We start from the raw sequence: 22,472 nt of genomic DNA on the forward strand, positions 1-22,472 counted from the left end.
CCTGTTCATATACACATGCGTACCAAATATGAAAGCAATATCTGAAGGGACACAGACGTTATGAACGTTTTTGAATCGCGGTCGCATATTTCGAAATCTGAACACGGACCATAAGTTCAAACATTTTATGCGAATGGAATGGGGTTGTCTAGGTACACATGCGTACCAAATATGAAAACAATATCTGAAGGGACACAGAAGGTATGAGCCTTTTTCGAATCGCGGTCGCAGATTTCTAAACCTGAACGCTGACCTCGAGTTCAAGGTCATGGTTACAGGGATAAAACAATGTATGCGCATTGAAATGTGCTGTCCAGATACACATGCAGACCAAATATGAAAGCAATATCTGAAGGGACACAGTAGTTATGAGCCTTTTTCTAATCGCGGTCGCAGATTTCTTAACCTGAATGCTGTCCTCAAGTTTAAGGTCACGGTCACAGGGGTCAAACATTTAAAAAATTTATGATCATGGAAAGGTGTTGTCTAGATACAAATGCATACCACACTGCAACAATATCTGAAGGGACACAGTAGTTATGAGCCTTTTTCGAATCGCGGTCGGAGGAAAATCTCTGACCCGGCCCCACCCCAACCCCCATAACTTTTGATCCAGGGGTCAGATCAAAATTCCGTCGCCGTCACCGTCGCACATATGCTCATAGCTACCATGCGTGTAAGTTTCAAGGTTCTAGTTCTAATAGTATAGGAGGAGATAGTGGCCAGGACGGACGGCGGAGATAAACAAATAATCCGCACTTTTATCCGAACAACGTGGGGATAAAAAACAAGGGTGTCGAACATCTTAGTGCGTCAAATCAGGAAAACACTTTGGAGATGAACACCTTTATTGTTTGTTTTTTTCGTTTTTTAATTTTTAGTAAAAGCGGTCATATCATAAAAGTGAGTTGTAGTAATCGTTATCATCATCATCATCATCCATCATCATCATCGTCATCATCAACGTCAACATCATCATCATTATCATCATCATCATCATCATCATCAACAAAGTGATATCGATGATGAAGATGCATTTGTCTCTTTGAACTGTGTTGATCATTGAATACATACGAAAATAAAGTTTTTGGTCAAATTTGTTGACTTACCTAAAGTAATTATCAACAACTCTTCATTTAAAGCGAGATGATACGATTTTTATATGTGTTTAATTGTAATATACATTGATAAAATATGTTACAATAACACAAAATAGGCAAGAAAAATTATACAGAAAAGCCGAATTTCATAAAATGCAGCAAAAACAAATTAGCGCCCCGAGCCGATTGTGACGTACACATTTCCCTACAATAACCGAAGCATTCGTCTTTGTATTCGGATCGGAGTTAGTGTTCATGTGTCGTATGAATAGATATCGTTGCAAGAATTCAAATAAACCGTTAAACTAAGTTTAGATTCACATCGTACATGTATGGTATACATGCAGGCGAATTCGGCTGTACAGCCGTTATCAATTTCAGAATTAAATATCTGGCTTATTTCGCATTTTTGGACACATGTTCTTCTTAATTTATATTTTAATTTATATTAAAATATATATATTATAAGTGTTTACACATTTTATATATATTCATAAATATCTGACAAAATCGTATAATCTCGCTTTAAACAGTCAAGTTTCTGGGAAGAAGGAATTTCGCTGAATCAATAAAGAAAATGTATAACTGTATTATATTTTACGATTTTGAATCGCGGCAAATCTGACGAACATTTTATCAATTGTGTTTGGCTTATTATCCGACTTGATAAAATTAAAGGCAACGCAACATACTCGTATTGCACTAGTCTTTGGTAAAAAACACTAGGTACGAACACAGATGACCCATTTCATATACCAATTCTAGTTTCAGTTTGAAACTTACTGTTTATTTGGTTTAAGAGTTTGAAAAGATTTTAAATGAGTCAGCTATTTATGCAAAATCCTACTTGTCTTTTATTCTAACACATTCCTTGACAAGGTCGTATACAGTTTCCCGGCTCTGTATTCTCTCGAAAGAAACAATAAAATGAAAAACAAAAATACTTGTCACCGCACTTAACTGAAACGCAATACTGCATCCAAGCACAACGACACCGTGCAGTGTTTTGCGCTAAAACTGTGATATTTCAGCAGGTATGTTTATTGGCATTTCTGATAATGATTTATTGCGATGTCAGCGTCAAGGGTAACATAGTGCAATCTATCCAATCATTTCAGCCGGTTCGGGCACGCAACATCCGCATGTGACTGGACAGTAGTGAGCCTGGTCAGGATCAGGACACAGCACGGCCTTCATATGCGGTTTGCTGCACACTGAAGCGTCTCGACATGGTCTAACTGTAGGATCTGTAAATCATGACCAAGTAGAACAAAATCTTATATGCGATTTACGATTTGTTACATTTTGATATTTTGAAATAGTACTACCTACAATCGGCAGAAACATTCACCATTAAAGCACTGGCATACATGCCCAGTGGGCATCCACCGTTGCTGCAACGTTGTATTTAGGTTGCATTCGAACGTTGCAGTTTGGTTGTTCCAATGGTCTATATGAAAGTTTTTCCGACGTTTTTTCCCAACGTTGCTGCGACGTTTTTCCCAACGTTGCTGCAACGTTGTTGTTAAGTCGCATTAAAACGCAGTATTTTTAAATTCTATTCTAAAAAAATATTTACTGCCAACCGCTCTTTCGATTAGTATCGACATTTTATGACTTATATCGACAGTTATGGGCATTTTCGAGTTCGTTTCTTATACCATTATTTGATGTCTATAGAGGAGGTAATGTTACGCTCCCCAAGTGGGAATCGAACCCACCAACTTCCGATCGCTAGGCGGACATCTCATCCACTACACCACGGCGACAATTGAAAGTTTCAGACAAAAATGTTGGCTATTTATTTTTTGTTGAAACTTTGCAACTAGATTCTACCATTTTTATGCAAAACACAACTTAAACAAAATATTTTATCCGCCGATTTTGAGTTAAAGTTCTTCTTTAGCATCTTTAAGTTTAAGCAACGGATCTGTAAAATTAAAAAAAATGAATTTCTAAAATTTGCAATAAATCATATTTTCATTGATGCTATGCATGAACTGTATTATTATAAAGTTCGATCTCTACTCGGGGAGCGTTTTATTAACTCCTCTTTAGACACCAAGCACTGGTTCTTTCTAGGAAACGGACTCGACAGTGTGCAAATCTGCCGATAATACTCAAAAGAGCGGTTGGCCGTAAATAGTTTGTTTATTTTTTTTATATAATATTTAAAATATTTGAATGCAACATAAATACAATGTTGCAGCAACGTTGGAGAAAAACGTCGGGAAAACTTTCATATACACCATTGTGACAACCAAACTGCAACGTTTAAATGCAACTTAAATACAACGTTGCAGCAACGTTGGAAAAAAACGTCGGGGAAACTTTCATATACACCATTGTGACAACCAAACTGCAACGTTTGATGAAACGTCCGGGTAATGTTTTGTATGCAACGTTGTGGCAACGTTCGGTAATGGTTGCCGACGTTGCGACCTAAATATTACGTTGCAGCAACGCTCGCACAACGTTTGATGCCCACAAGGTGTAGACAAATCGACAATATATTGATAATACAATATCTATCGTCAGATAACATTACTCTTTTACATATCATATTATCATATAGCCCCCGGGAGATGCGGATATCGAGCAATATTGTAATAGGATCTGCTTTTGAAGTTGTTCCGCTAGAGAATTGAAAACGCTCTTCTCACCAAGGCAACCCTGTTCATTAATTAAAAAAGTAAATCAATCGTAATTTCGTGTTCGGGTGTAAAATTTATAAATTTATCAAATATGTACTTCTAAAACAATATTTGGATAGGAAATATCATATGATATTGCAGCATACAACTATATAACATATAGTCATTTTATCACATGTCATACCCTGTTTCCCATGTAATATAAGCATTACATATTTTTTAAATATTACACATGTGTAATACAACATTTTTAAGCGTTTTCAATGGCTTAGTTTTCGTTTATTGACATATCGCATTTTGTTATTTTGCTGTAGTAGTAGTAGTAGCAGTAGTAGTAGTAGTAGTAGTAGTAGAAGCAGCAGCAGCAGTAGTAGAAGTAGAAGTAGTAGTTAAAGAAGTAGTAGTAGTAGTAGTAGTAGTAGTAGTAGTAGTAGTCGTAGTAGTAGTAGTAGTAGTAGTAGTAGTAGTAGTAGTAGTAGTAGTAGTAGTAGTAGTAGTAGTAGTAGTAGTAGTAATAGTAGTAGCAGTAGTAGTAGTAGTAGTAGTAGTAGTAGTAGTAGTAGTAGTAGTAGTAGTAGTAGTAGTAGTAGTAGTAGTAGTAGAAGTAGTAGTAGTGGTAGTAGTAGTAGTGGTGGTTATAGTAGAAGTAGTAGTAGTAGTAGTAGTAGTAGTAGTAGTAGTAGTAGTAGTAGTAGTAGTAGTAGTAGTAGTAGAAGTAGTAGTAGTAGAAGTAGTAGTAGTAATAGCAGCAGCAGACGCAGTAGCAGTAGCAGTAGTAGTAGAAGAAGTAGTAGTAGTAGTTGTAATAGTAGTAATAGTAGTAGTACAAAACATCCAGAAGGCCAAAAGCTCAAGTAAAAAAGATACGCGTACAGTATTTACAAAGTAAATTGTTCTTGATTATACAAAGACATAAAACGTTTCTTTAAGATGTTTTTGAAACATATTTATTACATTTGTATTGTTAACAAAAACGAATGTCTGGTGTGTGCATGTCTACTAATAGACAGTCAACATATTATTTTTTTTACGCAAATGGTTATTGATTTGTTTGAAGCCCATTTTAACTTTCTTGTTAATTCTAAACAAATTGAATAGGATGACCATACAGAAGGCGATTATAAAATACAAATATTTAAAAACGTGCGGAAAACACTGCCAACAGGTACGAGTCTCGTCCGTATGAATTTGTGCCTCACTATTTGACAATAGGATTCTTGCAACAATTATAGGACCACATGCTATGATTTTCTCTCCTGCTTGCGCAGCTGAAGTGTCTTTTTGCGAATGTCTAAAGCCCGAATGACCAAGTAACGGAGAGAGTATCATACACCAAAACTAAAGGCGAAAACCCCGCATTATTTCATATATTTCTCTAAATTTCCAAACGAATATTTATGAATGCCAGTTCTCATAAATAACAGACAACTTTAAAAAGTAAATGTGGTTCAACCATATATAAATACTTAAAGTAAGCATTTTAAATCGACGCCAAGTTTCAATACCGTAGTTGACACAGGCCGGGGTTTGAAGCTGTCCATAGAGTAGATCCTGTTGTCGTGGACGGAGTGGTAGCCGCGGTGGTGGAGGAGGCAGTGATTGTCGTGAGTGTGACGGAGGCTAGGTTATCAGAAGGATAAATTGCAGGGAGAATTGTCACCGAATTTGTCGTAGTATCTTTATTTGTATGACCGAATGCGACATCAATACCATTTACGGTAACTAACTTTGTTTGTGTCGAATCGAATCGATAAGTATGAACCATAATATGTTGAGGCAATCAAATCATCATAGTTACCATTACAACAATCAGAGATATATACTTAAACAATAACACCCACTGAGGATAAATTAAGTGTTAAACAAAGACCTGAGTATGTGAACATTAAGATATGTATATGCTACAATAGCGGTCGTAATTTTTCTTGAACCTACAGCTGTAAATACTTAATATCAGAACTAGGTATACCACAGTGCTCAAATGCCTTTCTTAGCATCCTATATAGGAAAATCTGAACTCTTTTTATCAGCATCTTTATTTTTAAAATTAAACGGCATGTCGAAAAATGGTGTTTCCAATACTTTCGTGATGGCACCTAAAATTTACAAAGTATAATACTAGTGTGCATAAGTTTCAACTCTAAATCTCATATAGACCTGCACATAGCGGTCCAGTATAACCGGGCACACAGTTACATATTGGTTGATGATTCTGGTCGAAGTAGCAGGTCCCGCCATTTTGACAGTGAATATGTGTTTCGCATTTTTCAACTGAGTTACCATTCCCGTGTACTACATCTAAACACACATTATTTTCGGTTCCTTATTATTATACATAATTATATTGAAACTTTTCAACGTATTCGCAAATGGATTTATTTTAGATTCTACGTACTAAATTGTTTTATTACCATACTGAGTATCACTGACTTTATTTTTCAAAAGACAATTAAATAGAGTACCGGTAGCATGTGTACACAAACAAACATTGCGTCTGTAGTATCCGAGATACATGTTAAACTGCTTTGACGTAAATGCCTGTATACATTGTATATACTTCCAACATACCTTCACACCGATCGCCAGTGTAACTGGATTGACAATGGCACCTTATATCACGTTGACCGCTATATTCGCAACTTCCACCATTATGGCAGTAATCGCAGTGGGTGTTGTGCGAGTATCCGTTCCCTGAACATGGATAATGTCTATAAACCTAACTTTGTTTTCACAAATAATACGTGAATACTACATGAGTTTCCATGACATGTTGTTTATATGTGAACAGGCCAAAGGTTGTTTGATAGAAAAACGTAACAAACAAAATGTGGATACTGTGTTTTTACTTAACATTAATGCAGTTGGTGTTGACATTTCTTTTCAAACACATTACCGGTTATCATAGTTTTACTCGTGATAGACTATTGATGTACACATTTAAATCAAGCTTTTTAATATAGCATGTTTTGGCTATTGAAACATGCGTTATCTTAATCGATCGTTAATTTTGCTGTCAAAGTTATATTCAATTTGCGTACGACACATACCATTCCAACAGACTGTATGCAAGGGCCCTACAAAAATAACAATACAGTTAGTCTCTAGTAAGAATATCTGGTTAAGGCAAATGATGAAAGAACCATTAAACGTATGAACATGTTTATGTGTATCTTTCATATACACGAAGGAACACTTATGTAAATATTGCCACTATATTGAAACACTTAAAAGGTCCTGTTTTATTATGAATACAATATATATGTTAAATCAAATCTAAACTTACAGAGAATCATTAAAATGCAGCTGAAATATACCGCTGCCATCTTCGCTCCCTTTAGTAATTTAATTATATTTCGATGCCCCGTGTAGTCTTCACGCTCATATCTTTTCAGGTCGTGAAATAGATAAGGTGTATCTGTCACTCGCTTGAGGTCTCATACTTAAGAATGTATCGTTTATTACAAAATGGAAAACGTTGAAATTGCGGTTCCGAATTACCATTCTTATAGTATTTTACGATGTGACAAGTGTCTTTTTAACTGAGAACTGAAATAAGTATGGTTTTAATGATCAAATCAGATGACCCGTTTATATCGTACTCTGCAAAGTATGCATCGAAATGATACATTTGTTATGGTCAAATGATAAAAATATATACGAAATATGAATTCTGACATAAAATCACTGAAGGAACAACGCAGTTTGCTATAGTGTGAACAGAGCATTTTCAAACCTCAATAACAACAACAATATATATATATATATATATATATATATATATATATATATATATATATATATATATATATATATATTTGTTTATTTATTTATATATAGATCGTTTGAATGTTATCAAACTAACCAACGTAATGTATCATCAACCCTATAAAAGCTGTCGTTTTCGGTCTGATATTTAGGACCACATATAAATAACTTAATAATCGTAAGACGCAAACGTATTTACACAACTGAATCATACACACTCACTGTCACTTCACGTGTGTGATGATTAAACGTAAACTGTAGACTGTTGTCTTTAAAACAATTTTGTTGTTAAAATAAACATACATATTTCAATATAAAGAATTGGCGTGCTGTTAAATTATATTATATATATAGATTTCAAAACAAACTATGATATCACACAACGATGTTTTAATCGGTACCCAATATGTACAAGTACATTAAAAACATCATATTCGTACTGACTATTGATAAAATAACACCTGTTCTATCCGGATGTTTGCGTACAGATATAAAACGAGAGCGCCGATTGCGCTGAAAGCATAGTTGCAAGATACAGGGAAGTTGCTGCTGAAGTAAATGTTTAGGTCAAAGTATACTAAATAGTTTCCTTATATGTTTCGATGTAAAAGCGACAACTTTGAGCGAAAATAAATACAGCATTTTGCACATAGAGACCCCCATAACCATACCTTTTCTTGACGGGGATTCTTAGCTGAATCGATTTAAACAATACAAAAGATATGTCATGTTCAAACCAAAAAAGAATTCGACTCAAATCAAAATCGACTGTTTTTGTGCCCTTTTTTCGGCCGTTTTCTAGTGGATTGTAACCTTTTGCAGTGCCATTTTTTACTTTAATCTCCAACTTTATCCTATTTTAGGGATTTATTAGTGAACACCTATGCTTACCATATCAATATCTCCAAACGATAAAACCAGAACAACAGTCTAAAGTGTATAAAATGCCTTCGAGGAAAATATGATGATTTGTTTAGAGAGTACAGCCCTTCATGACTCGATTATTTAGTATATTGTAACCTTAACGATTGCTGACATCACACGTCGCCCCCCTTGTTGTTGCTACCAAAATGTTCTATTTTTAGAAACGGGAATTCCAAATAGTGACGAATGTGAATGTTTACAAAATGACATAACTATGAAAATAAATACGTAGAATAACATTATTTCACGCATACCATTATACAACCATCCGTTTTCTTTTCCGACTTGATACCTTTACAGCTTTCCATTTAATATTTTACAGACACAACACTCGTCCAGAATTCGCGCGAATCCAGTAAATCCGATGCCACATTTAAACCGTTAGCTCTACTCGTAACATTAATTTCTGGCTCAAAGTAAATCATTTTAACTTCAATTAGCACATCTCTATTACTTTCAAACTCTACTGCATCAAATCCATAGAAAGGCAGGTCAGAATCCATGTCATAAATCAGAAAACATTCATCGTACTCCGCCATTTTTTACACATTTTCAAAGAATAAAAGTGCTTTATGCCCCACTTCCTGCTGAGAATATGTTTTAATTTCTATTTATAATTAACCGATGAAATGTTACATATCCTTAAACCAGGGCCTTATGAATTCAGTTATGTAAACATTTGACCTCTCACAGAACAGTAAACAAAGGAAATAAAAATTAGGTGTGAGGTCACTATCAACAAGAACAGAATTGTTTTACGAACGAAATTTGTTTTAGTTTCTTAGAAGGTTTTTTTCACGTAAAACGGTCTTAGAAAAATTCACTAAAAACGGTGTCAGCAATATTCTTGGAAGAAAACGTTAGAAAAACGTTTCCAAAAAAAAAGTTGTAAGAATTACCATATACTAAATTAAATAGATATTTCGTCTGATTTTTGATCAGGTAAGGCTTCATAATGGTCAACCGATCGATGTGGGTTTTCGAAATGTAGCTTATACCTTAAGCATAGGTGCGTTGCACCTATGCTAACTATGAAATATGTGATTGAAGCGCGTGCAAATTCTGATGGGCCGTGTGCAACGTAACGTGTCTAAAAACTGCTGAAACGTAAATTTGACGTATGCAACGGACACATACCGAATACACACGGAATTGACCGATGTTATGACCCACAAGTAAACAAGGAACCGTCAAACTTATTGACGTTTGATACCCGAGGCAATGAAATGTTGATCTATGCGTGACTGCCTTATGAAGATTGTATGAAATTAAGTGTATTGCGTTGATACAAATTTCGATTGTTAATCAATTTAAAGTGATATTATGGGAATCTAACAGTTTATAGGTGTCTATCGCAAACGTTTTTTATTTTTCGTGTTTTCACTTCATATACACTTAATTATATTTGATAATGCAGCATCAACATACTAAAACAATTTCCCGGAAAGAGAGCAATAATGCATTTTAATATCAACCGTACTTTCGTTTGACAACCGATCATGCATGTACGACGTGAACCTAAATTTAGTTTTAGCGCAGGTTCGTTCATACGACACAAAGACACAATTTTGTTTAACGGATCATTTCGGCTAAGAGGAATGGTGAGTCATGTACAGTATTGAATTTTAAAATAATTTTTTATATACAACTGGTAGAAAGATGAGTTGAAGATAAATAGTAACCATATTTTAACTTACTCTTTTGACCTGTTAATTCTTTTCAGCTCAATTCAACAGTGAACAATGCCCCTAATATCACTTTAATAATGCCCAAAATATTTGTTACGTTACAAGGTTACCCCTCTATTAAATAAAACCAGTGCACTGAAATAGTCTGTGACCGCCTTTACCAATGAAGTTGCTGAACTAGAACAAGATCTTGGCAATTCAAAGCAATTTAGCAGGCGTCGTTATGGCATTTCATTTATTACTTTCATGCACACACAGTCTTCTTGAACCGGACCATCATTATCATTGTAATCTGCCGTCGCAATTAGGTTTATTTGGAATATACGAGCATGGAATCTGAATCAAGACATTTATGCATTAATTGTTGTCCTGAAATTTTAAAGACTAATGAAATTTATAACATGAAAATACCAAGTTTGCTTTATGCTAGGTATTTACTAGTTACGGAAAGTGGGGGTACTGCGCTCACCAGTTATAAAAATGGGAGTAACTTTTCGAATTTGGATGCATATATTGCGATTAACAATTATGGTTCTTGAGTCCACCTTTCCACGAAAACTTCTGAGAAAACCTTTTATATGACCTAAAAATGCACATCCAATGAACCGTGTCGAGTGTAAACAATCACGCACTTACTAATAAAGTATTCAATAACTTTTTCATATTGATTTACACCGAGGTTAAATATTTCGTATGTTGCGTGAGTGAAATTTGAATTGAAATTGAACATTCAAAATTATTAATGTGTATAAAAAGTGCGACAGTTGTGTCACCTTATGGCAATTTGATATGTTTTTATCTTCCGGAAGTATATGCTTTTAACCCCCAGGTAGCTAATATGCTCCTATTTGTCATTGTTCTAGCTCTCCAATATTTATCGGGATATCAACTTAAGGAATGAATGTATACATACTGTGTATATACAGGAAATACAGGAAACAATCAAAACGTGTAATGTATGTAAATGTAGTCTATAAGTGACAGGATAATCTTTTCGAGCAAAATATAGTATAAACCAAAGAAAAATTAGAACAGGAAAAGTAATACATAAGTGCATTTTGTTCAAAAAGGGAAGCTACTCTTTCGACTGATTCGACCTCGAACGGTTTTCAAGAAATAAAATACTTACAAATAAAATGATACCGTAAACAAACAAATGTAAATTTGCACTATTTCTATGTGTTACTGTTTTCGCTTTACATTTTTCAGCTATGGTGCATTCTTGTTATATTGAAACATTATATCAAGAAAAGAAAATAAGTATATTTCATAGCAATTTTTAAGGAATCAATTCAACGTATTTTCAAATAGCATTCAATGTATATTTCCGTATATTTGTAACATAGATATCTAACGAATACGCTTTCACATGATATATTGAATGTTTGAAACCGGTGTACTGGTAAACGTTTCATGCATGCATTAATGCGCCGGAAAATATAACGTATAATAATACGTTTACATATAATGCATCATTAGCCAAGTTATTCATGTTGTTTAGCATTGTTTATCACAAGTCGTTAGTGTCGCTCCTAACACTTTTATACGGTAGACAACAAGTTGTATATTAGATATGTAAATGGATAAACCGTTTATGTTTTTCAATTTTATTAAGGGTGTGATAGAAGTGCAATCGGACTTGTGCGCCCACAATTTAAAGGAAACAGTCTCTCCAGTTCCGGGTCATTTCCATTGTTACAGCAGCAGGTTAACAACAACTACATTTGATCGGACAGTAGTGCGCCTCGTTCGGGTCCGGACAGATAACTCTATCCACGTGGGGCAAAGAGCAGGCAGAGTTGTCTTTGCATGGATGGCTGACCGGGTCTGAAGAAAAGAGCGTTGAATTTAATTTCCTTTTTTATGTTCATAGCTTTGCAGGTGAAGAGATTCTCCTCTCCATACCCATTTCTGTTAGGCATAAGATATTATTTAAGTTTAAGTTAATCATATTCATAGTTTAAAAACGTACGATTAAGACAACGTTTTGCGCAAAAAAAGTATCATGTGATTCTTAGCCATTTGAGATAACCTTTTTTGTATTAACATGTACTACAATGTGTCAGTTTAAAGATGCACACAGTATGAATACGATTTGGAATTAAAATACACTAATACATTGGAGAACTTTGGTAGAAAATAACCTGACTTACAACAGCACAGTTCTGTTAAATCTTTAAAATACTTAGGTATGGTCTCTTCTTCATATTGTTATTAATTTGTTTAATTTTTTGTTTTTGTATTTGGGAAAAAGACTTATACGACTGTCTGATACCAATCGGTTGACAAATATACTTTTTGCTTTATTAACGATTTATATTATTACTTTACTTTATATACGTATTCATCTATATTTAAGATACTTTCTTCTGCCACTGGGAATAGTCTTATTTTCACTTTCAGCAGCTTCAGCTGATACATTTCTTGTCAATTTTAACAAAGTCGTGTCGAGTTGACATTCAGCTTACTCGACTACCGGTATGTTTCATTTCTAGTATGCATTCATACCCCTTTTAATCAGAATGTTAAAAATACTTTAATGCATTTAAGCAAGATTAAGGATTAAAAGACATCTGAATAGTTATTCATTGACTCGTATTAGCCAAACGTATCGTAAGTTGTCATTTGCCGTGTCTCATATTGGCTGCGGTTGTTTCCGTATTAGCTGAGTGTTTCCCATATTGGCCGAATTTCACAATAATTGCCGAGGTCCAGGCTGTATTGGGCGAGCAAACGGACGAGATTCTCGTTCAATAGTATGACGTCGATAACTTATTGAATAATCGCCTAATACGTAGCTACATATGCCAATTATAAAAATCTAGTGACTTCTTTCATAACTAAACAATTAATTTCAAACATGCGATTTTAAAGGCAACACTTCCGAAACAATAACATTTTATTGTTCGTACCGTAATTGGAGCATGCAGGGTTTCTAGTTGTCGATATTGAACCATGAGTTGTTTGGGTCTGGCTACTTGCAGTAGTTGTAGTTGTAGACAACGAGTTAGTTGTATTGCTTGTCGTCGCCGTCGCTGGGCTCTGACCTTTATTTAGGGAACACATTTCTTTAAACAACAGAAACTACATTTATTAAAAGCTAAGCATACAACATACGTAATATGTGCACATTAAAAAACTGTGCAAGCCATATCGTATAGTCCGAAATCGTTTCTACAATAACCTATTACTTACATGTGTAGGCGGATTATTTGATAACAAGGTGAGTTGTTATTGATTCGTACACGACATTTTACAAGTTCTGTTGGCAAATATAGATTTAAAAGTATAAAAATGAAACATTACAAATACTAAAACTATGATATAAAAATCTTATTTGCTAAAATTAAGTATATTTTTATTTAAAATAGCATTATGTTTTGTCATTGGTCACTAAACTGTGGACAACCTTTTACCAACGTATTACTAGTAATTATTTAGCCTAGGCGATAATTGTACAAGAAAATAATCAAAGACAATTTGTTTACACGCATAAACCATTGTTGGCAGACAACTAATACTACATTTTTAACAAGCTTAAAACACTAAAACACAACACACGTAATATATTTACAGTACAAATCTGTGCAAGCCATTTCGTATAGTCCCAACTTGTTTTTACTATTACCTATTACTTGCATGTGTGTTGGCGGATTATTTGATAACAAGCTGAGTTGTTATTGATTCACGACATTTTAGGAGTTCTGTTGTCAAATAAAGATTTAAAAGTATAACAGTATATGTATGCAAGTTCGATGTTTGACAAGCAATATTGCCACATTGGATTATCGCCGGATTTAGGAAAACTGTTTTGTCTAGATGAAATATTGAAAAAAGTACTTTTTATCAGCCAACATTTCCAAACATTAAGAGTTGGTAGGTCGACCAAGCTGTTGTGTTTTTTTTTTGCGTATAATTAAAATCGCTAGCTAATGTTGAATACGTGTAGTTTATTTGCGAATATTATCTCATTGAGAGAAAATGGTCGGAACCTTGACTTGGAATGAACAAGATTGGAGCATGAAACGTTTGGCATTTAAAAAGAATATTCACGTTAAACAAACTTGTAAATAATGTACAGATTTTGTCCATTTATTTAATGTTTGAACAAAACAATATTTAAAAATAGAAAAAAAGCCATAACGATCATTTTTGGACATTCATATTCCGATAGAAATCGCTCTGATTTAAAATGGACATAACATATTTACATATGTAAACGAAATTACACACACTCATGGAATTGCCAAGCTAAACAAAACAGTCGTGGTGATTGATGTGACTGCCGCTTCGGTCACCCGTGAATTGTTAATCTGACCATTATGGATATATTGATTAAATAAGGTAAACAGCCCTGGGGTTTAAACGGCAAATGCAAAACACCAGTAACACTTAAGAAATCAAGAAATGTATCAACATTACAGATTTTTTTCCAAACTTCACAGAAATGGTTCATGAAAGGCCTTCTTTTTAATTTGACCGATTGAATGAGGTCCACGACATGCATATATCAATATTGATAAGACAGATTGTAAAAAGTGAACTCTAAAAATATCCTTCTCTACAACTGCAAAGCTAAATGTTAGAATAGTTGGTATGTTACATCGTCAACTTATGGGTCAAGGTATTATATCCATCGAAAGCTCGTTACAAACGTGTACTTCCGACTAAGTCGTAAACGCTCAAATGGTTTTTCGTTTCTTAACATTAACTTTATTCACGAATCTCGAATGAATTAAACATAATTGATGACGCAACTGCCAATGTTTGATCGATTTTGTTGATGGATAGATATTTTTAACCTCCATATAATTCGCTATGAAACGAGTTTAACTTTTTGTTTTGTTTGGTCATTGGCGAGCTATACTGCAAACTCACCTTCACAATGATCTCCCGTGAAGCCTACTGGACACAGGCACATTGCTGCATGACCGTTGTCATAGTGGCAGGAGCCGCCATTCTGGCAGTGGATGTGGTTCTCGCAAGGGTCGAAAACTAGTGTTGAATCAAATGGCATTATACTACTTTACTGTGCATAGTGCGTATAATTACTGTTAGTATTAAGATAATAATAAAAGTAGTTTTCCAGTTAAAATAGTATTTATATAACATACATCTTTAATGTTTTAAGCATTCTTTTACTATAATAAACAATGTTGCATGTTCATTTTCAAGTTCAATTCTTCTAATGTACCACGACATAGAGCTTCAGTGTACCCTTCTGGGCAATGTCACATCGCCGAATTATTGCTGTTCCAATAACAGGACCCGCCAATGTGACACTAGATAAAGTTCTCACATTGACGGCTACCTAAAGTTATTTGAAACACGACCCGTTTTGTGATTGGATAAATAACAGAGATGGCATATTTATTTTTGGATTTCGGTTGGGGCCTCTGAACATTGCGTTATGAGATTAATCACAGTAGCAGTGAATTGTGTTTTCACGAGGCTCGTCAAATAGAGTATCAATTACGATTGTGTTTTCCACGAGTTTTTTCTTACAGGAAATGACTAATGATGTGATTTATGAGTGGTCAAATTGTAATGTTTTCGAATTGATTTCAATTTGTTCAAAGATAAAGGTTGGTTTGGAATTACATTTACATTTCTAGTAATGTTTAAATTAAACTTAAGTGTTTCAGAATTGTTCTTAGTCAAAAGATTATTATCTTACATACCTTTACATCGATGCCCACCGTACCCTGCTATACAGTGACACATTGGTACATGGTTGCTGTCCCAGTAGCACGAGCCGCCATTCTCGCAGTGGATGTGATTCTCACATAGGTCGGCAACTATCAATAAACTATTATATTATCGAATGCACGTTATCAATTGTATTGCAATCATCATTTTGCCATACGTTGTGTTTTTAATCAAGCTGCATACTCTGACACACTATTAATGTAGAAAGTAAAACAAATATCATAATAGGCCGTAATCCTATCAAAACATCTAATCGTTATATGTGTTTTCCTTGCAATCATATTCACTAGTTATTATTTAATTAAATTTATTTCGTTATTGTATGACACATTTATATATTATTGTTATTATAAGCTAACATTGTTTAATAAACTCACGCGAAATAGAATGTTGTTGGTGTCTTTTAAAAGGGCCATGTGTTTATATAATGTTATTTTTAAACAGATATATTATTTATATTAATAATTTATGTTATTGTAAATTTGAGCACTAATTTTGTACAAAATATGGGTAACAAAACACATCGCCACAGTGATCTCCAATGTTTCCCACTGTACAATGAAACCTGTCTATATGGTTGATGTCCTTGTAACATGTGCCACCATGTTGACATTGTTGACATTGTTTATTGCAGGATGGAACATCTAAATAGATAATAAATAACTTCTACAACGACTTTAATGCATGACTTATGAGTCCATGTAAAGGTGAGTGTACGCTAATTCATCAGACGTTCACACCGTGTAGCGCTATAGAAAACAGCACCATGCATGGCAATAATTGTAGCAGCTGATCCCGGATTGTCTCATATATCTGTGATTTGAAGACAAATTCGCGTGCATTACGACAGAAATGCTTGTGTAACTGCCTGTTTTGAAATCCAATCTGTATGTTTGATGCAAGTACATCAATGAAAATCTCTAATGGCGACTCACGTTCACAATGATTCCCGTGGTACCCCGTAGGACATCGACATTTTACGCTCTCATCGCTGACGTGACAGGTCCCGCCATTCTCGCAAGGGTTGTGGTTGCAACTTGTTGAACCTTAAAATATTTATTGAAAATAAAAATATGTTAATAAGCACAGCCTGGTGAGTTATATAACTCATCTGTATACAAGTAATTGTATTTTATAAAAACTATTTGAAAACATCGGAAACATATTGCTATTTGAATGTTAATGTTATTCAATGTATATCAGTTGTTCATGCCATCAACTTTTATTGTAGAGATGAAAAAATGGAAAATGCATGTACAAAGTCTGAAATGCATTACTTATATACTATTCCATGTTTGTGTGAGTGTAAACAAAGGCGTTCAACACCTAGCGTGGCTCAACTTGTCCGAACTGTTTGCGTCATTAACTGAATATGACTGTCTCTTGTATGTCGGATTTAAATAATCCCGGATTGTCGAATATATATACATAGGATTTTAATACCAATTTGCGTGAATTTCGACAGAAATGCTTTTGTAAATGCATGTTTTGAAGTGCACTCTGTATGTTTGAGGTACATGCACCAAAGAAAATCTCTACTAGTGACTCACGTTCACAATGATTCCCGTGGTACCCCGTAGGACATCGACATTTTACGCCATCTTCGCTGACGTGACAGGTCCCGCCATTCTCGCAAGGGTCGGGGTTGCAACTTGTTGAACCTCAAAATATTTATTGAAAATAAAAATATGTTAATAAGCACAGCATGGTAAGTCATATAATTCATCTGTAAACAAGTTATTGCATTTTATAAAGAATATTTAAAAACATCGGACACATATTGCTATTTCAATGTTATTTGTGTATATCAGATGTCCATGCCATCAACTTTTATTGTAGAAATGAAAAAACAAGAAAAAGCATGTACAAAGTCTGAAATGCATTACTTATATACGATTCCATGTTTGTGTGAGTGTAAACAAAGGCGTTCAACACCTAGCGTGGCTCAACTTGTCGACACTGTTCCAGTCATGGACTGAATATGACTGTCTCTTGTATGTCGGATTTAAAGGGGCCTTTTCAAAGATTTTGGCATATTTTGAAGTTTGTCATTAAATGCTTTATATTGATAAATGTAAACATTGGATCTTAAAAGCTCCAGTAAAAAATCAAGAATAACATTTAAAAAAAGGAAAAAAAGAAGCCGGTACCAGGGCTCGAACCAGTGAACCCCGGAGTCCTGGAGTTAGTCTGAAGTAAAAACGCATTCGCCCTCTCGGCTATTCCGCCGGGTATAAACGGTTTTAAGTATTTTATACCATATATAAGCAATCTTCGTAGTTTCGTAAATTTAAACGACAACAACAGAACTCTCCAAATTATTCAATCGTTTCGCGTTGCAACGCTTTATAATTTTTAGGTTTTCAAATCGTCAAAAGATACATATAATGGCTATATTGGACTATGGTAAATGTTCAGTAATACTGTTTCCTCACAAATATCATAACTAAAACGAAAATTTGCGAATCTGAAACAACTTTTTCAATTTTGTCAATTTACCAAACCGTGAAAAGATCCCTTTAAATAATCCCGGATTGTCAAATATATATATAGGATTTGAATACCAATTTGCGTGAATTGCGAAAGAAGTTCTTTTGTAAATGCATGTTTTGAAATGCACTCTGTATGTTTGATGCACGTGCACCAATGAGGATCTCTACTAGTGACTCACGTTCACAATGATTCCCGTGGTACCCCGTAGGACATCGACATTCTACGCCCTCTTCGCTGACGTGACAGGTCCCGCCATTCTCGCAAGGGTCGTGGTTGCAACTTGTTAAATCTTTAAATATTGAATGAAAAGAAAAATATACTTATAAGCACAGCCTGGGAAGTTATATAAATTAAATGTATACAAGTTATTGCATTTTATAAAGATTATTTCAAAACATCGGAAACATACATGCGTTGCTATTTCAATGTTAATGTTATTCAATGTATATCAGTTGTTCATGCCATAAACTTTTATTGTAGAGATAAAGAAAAGGGAAAATACATGTACAAAGTCTGAAATGCATTACTTATATATTATTACATGTTTCTGTAAGTGTACAACAAATGCGTTCAACACTTAGCGTGGCTCAACTTGTCGAAACTGTTCCAGTCATGGACTGAATATGACTGTCTCTTGTATGTCGGATTTAAAACATCGGATAAATGTTTATAGTTAAATTTTATGGTTTATGCGGACACTGTTTATTGCAGGTGTGGTTATATGAAATAGTATGTACAAAGTCTGCAATATATGTCTTCTATATGAGTTCGTGTTTTGGTGTGTGTTCTACGATAAAACTGACGTTCACGCCGAGGTATGGTATAGTCTTCTGGATAATAGCATCATGCATGACTGAAGTTTTAGTAGCTGTTCTTTACAAGTTGGAACTAAATATGATTGTATGAAGATATCTAGTTGGAACTCACGGTCACAATGACTTCCCCTGTACTCTGGAGGACAGTGACACTTCGCATGCTCCCCGTCCATGTAGCATGTCCCTCCATTCTGGCAAGGGTTGTGTTCTACGCAACTCTTAAAATCTTAAAACAATCGTGGAAAAAATGGAACTTTCAAGAAAGCACAGCTTAACAAGTTTAGTACAATATTTGCAAACAAAAATGATAAATTTAAGGAAGATTATTTTAAAACAATAAATATTGATAAGTCAATGCTATTCGTTTATATTTATGGTTAAAGTACCGTTTTGCAATCATGATTAGCAACCACGTCTTACCTACAGTAACGAGAACATTACAAAATAATAAACATACTTCGTAATACTCGCTATTGAGGCAGGAAAATAGGTTTATGTTTCAAATTAATATTATTTAAACAGTTCTTAGGATTTCGTCTGTGACTTATCTTAGCTCACAATATTTGTAGGAATCTTTCGAATGCAGTTTTTATTTTTGTTCATAGAAATATGTGATATTATTTTGAATCATCACAGATGACAACAGTGAAATAACAAGTATTTCCTCTGAATATTGTAACGATATTTTACTGTTACTTAATAAGTATATCATTAAATATCAACGCCATTTTATCCGGGTAAAGAGCACCTACATACATGTGTATCCAGTAATAATTAGATAATAGTTAAGGTTACTCGCGAAAAATTATCAACCAGCACATTTAGCATATAATGTAAACGATACAATACATTTGTAAACTTACAGAGACTTAGGAATACAAATGCTGACTTCATTTTACGTTGAGCACTGAGTCGAGATTAGAATTGAAGACCTGGTGGGACAGCTTATCTTTCGTTTTCGTCACGGGCAGACATATGTTGGAGTTGAACGGCGTTATCTTTATGTAAACACTTTAAGGACTAATCACTACTTCCGGACTAGATTTGCATAATAGCTATAGTCTTTCTTCCTTTTTTAGCTAATTTATTGCATTTCGTGCAGTGAAATTTGGAATAAAGTTGATGTTTGATACAGAATAATATACATAATAACCGACATTTTAAACTGTGTAATTCAATGCATCAGTACCGAAATATTTACTAAAATATAATTACGGAAGTTGTCAAATGGTCAAAATGTGCTCCAAACATAATGTATATATTATATTCAAGAAAGCGACATGATGCCGATATAAATGAATTGGTGAAGTTTTCATACTCGGTCACAACATGTTATGCTATTATCCATGCTTGTCATTGTTGTTAATTTCAATATAAGCTTTGTCGCAATATTTTAATGTCGATCCAATTCCTCAGTGCGTTAATTTCAATTTAAGCTTTATTGCAATATTTTAATGCCGTTCCAATTTCTCATTGCATTCAGCAAAATTATTAACTATACAGTCCAATATACTTCACCCATGTTATTTTGTGGTAGACTTGCATATTAAGCGCATCTCAACATCTACCGATATGTTAGCCCAATTGTCTAACTTCGCAAAACATTAACGTTAGAGATATGCCCGTAGGACAAGGATGCCGCCACATTCCACTTCTGTCTCAAATTTCCACGAATTTTGAAACTTACAGCGCATACATTTAGCCAAATGCATACATTTACATGGTGAATAACAAGGATTAATCACAAAAGCAGTTTTCCTTTTCGAGTTATTCCGAATTTATATTTATTTTTGCTTCTTTTGCAAATAGGGTCAAACATCGTGCTTTTAACGCAGGTCGATTAATATGTACACTTTCATAAATCATGCGGCAAAAAGACTGTTTGATGTCAGCAAATCACGATAAATAATATAAACAACAAGGATTATACACACGTGTTACTTTTCCAGTGATTCCGAAATCATATATATCTATTGTTTTTGCAGATATGGACAATAACTGTGCTTTTATCGTAGGCCGATTTATACGTACATTTTCATCATTCAAGCAACAGCAGTGTTTGATGTCGACACAATACAAGATAAAAAATAAAAATGGCTTAATATAAGCCGCGAATCTGCTCAGGTAACAAATTAAAAAATAAACCTAAATACCCAGGTGCGCAAGGCTGGATAAGATAATTAAAACGTGTCATCATTGTAACCTGTTACTAAAATGTGACGAATCGTCCTTTTTAGCCATTTTTAGTTTTTATCTTGTCTTGTGTTTACATAAAAAAAACATTGTTGCTTGAATGATGAAAATGTACATTTGAATTGGCCTGTATTAAATGCAAAGATATTGTCCCTATCTGCAAAAAAACAATAGATAAGAGAAGATCTAAATATCGCATTAAATCGTTCGAAAAAAGGGCAAGAATGATAAAACCAGGGTATTGATAACAAAAAATGCATGCATTCCAGTATGAAAGGAACACTGTTAAGATTAAAGAATTGTTTCAATAGTAAGCAGAAATACATTATGTTATCAGACATGAAGTTATTGTACAAGAAATAAATAGATAAAAATGCTTAGTTAGGTAAAAACGACAAACGACGTTCAATGGTCGCTACTGGTGTAATTTTACCGTTATAATCTGGACTTTTAATATCAAAGTGGTACAAAAACAAGTCGTATTCCTAGAATATGTGTTACTTATTTATTGCTTTGGTAAAATAATATTTATATTAGAATGATTGTTTCAGTCGCTGGAAAGTCGAAAGTAACATTAACTTTCATGTTTTCTCCGCAGTGTTATGTTCCATAATAATAATTTGTAATCCATCAGATGTCATTTCCAGAGCTAAACATAGTACAAAACGTTTGATGTATTAATACAATTCCCAATTGTATAAACGTTTTATTTAAAGTTGGTTTAATATGAATTTGACACATAATATAAAAAAAAAGTGTGTATTGGCATTTATTCCAGCTAGCAAACTTTAATCTATCCATCAAACTGCACGAAATAAAATTTACTCCTTGTTATCCGTGAAAGTTAAAGATAAAACTTAATTTTCAAAACGATAATTTTTATAAGAAAAGTTCATTAATGCGTGTCACCTTATGACCGCTGTATCTGTTTAGCTTCAGAAACAGGTGTTTTAACCCTCCTGGTAGCTAATAAGTGCCCACGTGTAATTGTTACAACTTGCCGATTGTAACGCGGAAATGACCAAAATTAATGCAATTATTTAGATAATGTCACGAAGATTATATAAGTATGCGTACCATTAAAAGTGAACCAACAACCAAATGCAAATGCACGCAAAAATAGAAACGTTC

The 22,472-nt window shown here is 34.1% G+C and overlaps 2 protein-coding genes across 3 annotated transcripts in view; both read right to left on the bottom strand.

Moving 5' to 3' along the window:
* The window catches only part of LOC127865575 (delta-like protein 4), a 47,816-nt gene extending 26,676 nt beyond the window's left edge, over positions 1-21,140 (bottom strand). The window contains exons 1-9 of one of the 2 annotated variants that reach the window (XM_052405423.1): positions 20,012-21,121; positions 19,261-19,374; positions 18,512-18,622; positions 17,391-17,501; positions 16,776-16,886; positions 15,813-15,929; positions 15,010-15,126; positions 13,044-13,178; positions 11,723-11,958 (exon numbers count right to left, since the gene is read on the bottom strand). In XM_052405423.1, the coding sequence (XP_052261383.1) occupies positions 11,840-11,958; positions 13,044-13,178; positions 15,010-15,126; positions 15,813-15,929; positions 16,776-16,886; positions 17,391-17,501; positions 18,512-18,622; positions 19,261-19,374; positions 20,012-20,042 (966 nt within the window). In that variant the 5' untranslated portion in view covers positions 20,043-21,121 and the 3' untranslated portion in view covers positions 11,723-11,839. Of the gene's footprint in view, positions 1-11,722; positions 11,959-13,043; positions 13,179-15,009; positions 15,127-15,812; positions 15,930-16,775; positions 16,887-17,390; positions 17,502-18,511; positions 18,623-19,260; positions 19,375-20,011 lie in introns of those variants that run through there. The other variant, XM_052405424.1, reaches the window with a different exon arrangement.
* On the bottom strand, positions 1,651-7,129 carry LOC127865580 (sushi, nidogen and EGF-like domain-containing protein 1). The gene is made up of 5 exons (XM_052405429.1): positions 7,038-7,129; positions 6,802-6,828; positions 6,323-6,445; positions 5,260-5,374; positions 1,651-2,347 (listed from the first exon to the last, which is right to left on the bottom strand). Exons 1-5 carry the CDS (start codon positions 7,075-7,077, stop codon positions 2,335-2,337), a joined length of 318 nt encoding a protein of 105 aa, XP_052261389.1. The 5' UTR covers positions 7,078-7,129; the 3' UTR covers positions 1,651-2,334.
* Positions 21,141-22,472: the final 1,332 nt, after the last annotated feature.

This window comes from Dreissena polymorpha, chromosome 2 (genome assembly GCF_020536995.1).
Source record: "Dreissena polymorpha isolate Duluth1 chromosome 2, UMN_Dpol_1.0, whole genome shotgun sequence".
In the NCBI taxonomy this organism is placed as follows: domain Eukaryota; kingdom Metazoa; phylum Mollusca; class Bivalvia; order Myida; family Dreissenidae; genus Dreissena; species Dreissena polymorpha.

Bases quoted from the DNA above. Each gene is read 5' to 3' on its own strand.
- LOC127865580 (XM_052405429.1), bottom strand. From the start codon at position 7,077: ATGGCAGCGGTATATTTCAGCTGCATTTTAATGATTCTCT. The intron at 6,829-7,037 runs GTAAGTTTAGAT...TTATTTTTGTAG, and splicing joins CTGCATTTTAATGATTCTCT to GGCCCTTGCATACAGTCTGT. The intron at 5,375-6,322 runs GTATGTTGGAAG...CTGATAACCTAG, and splicing joins CACTGGCGATCGGTGTGAAG to CCTCCGTCACACTCACGACA.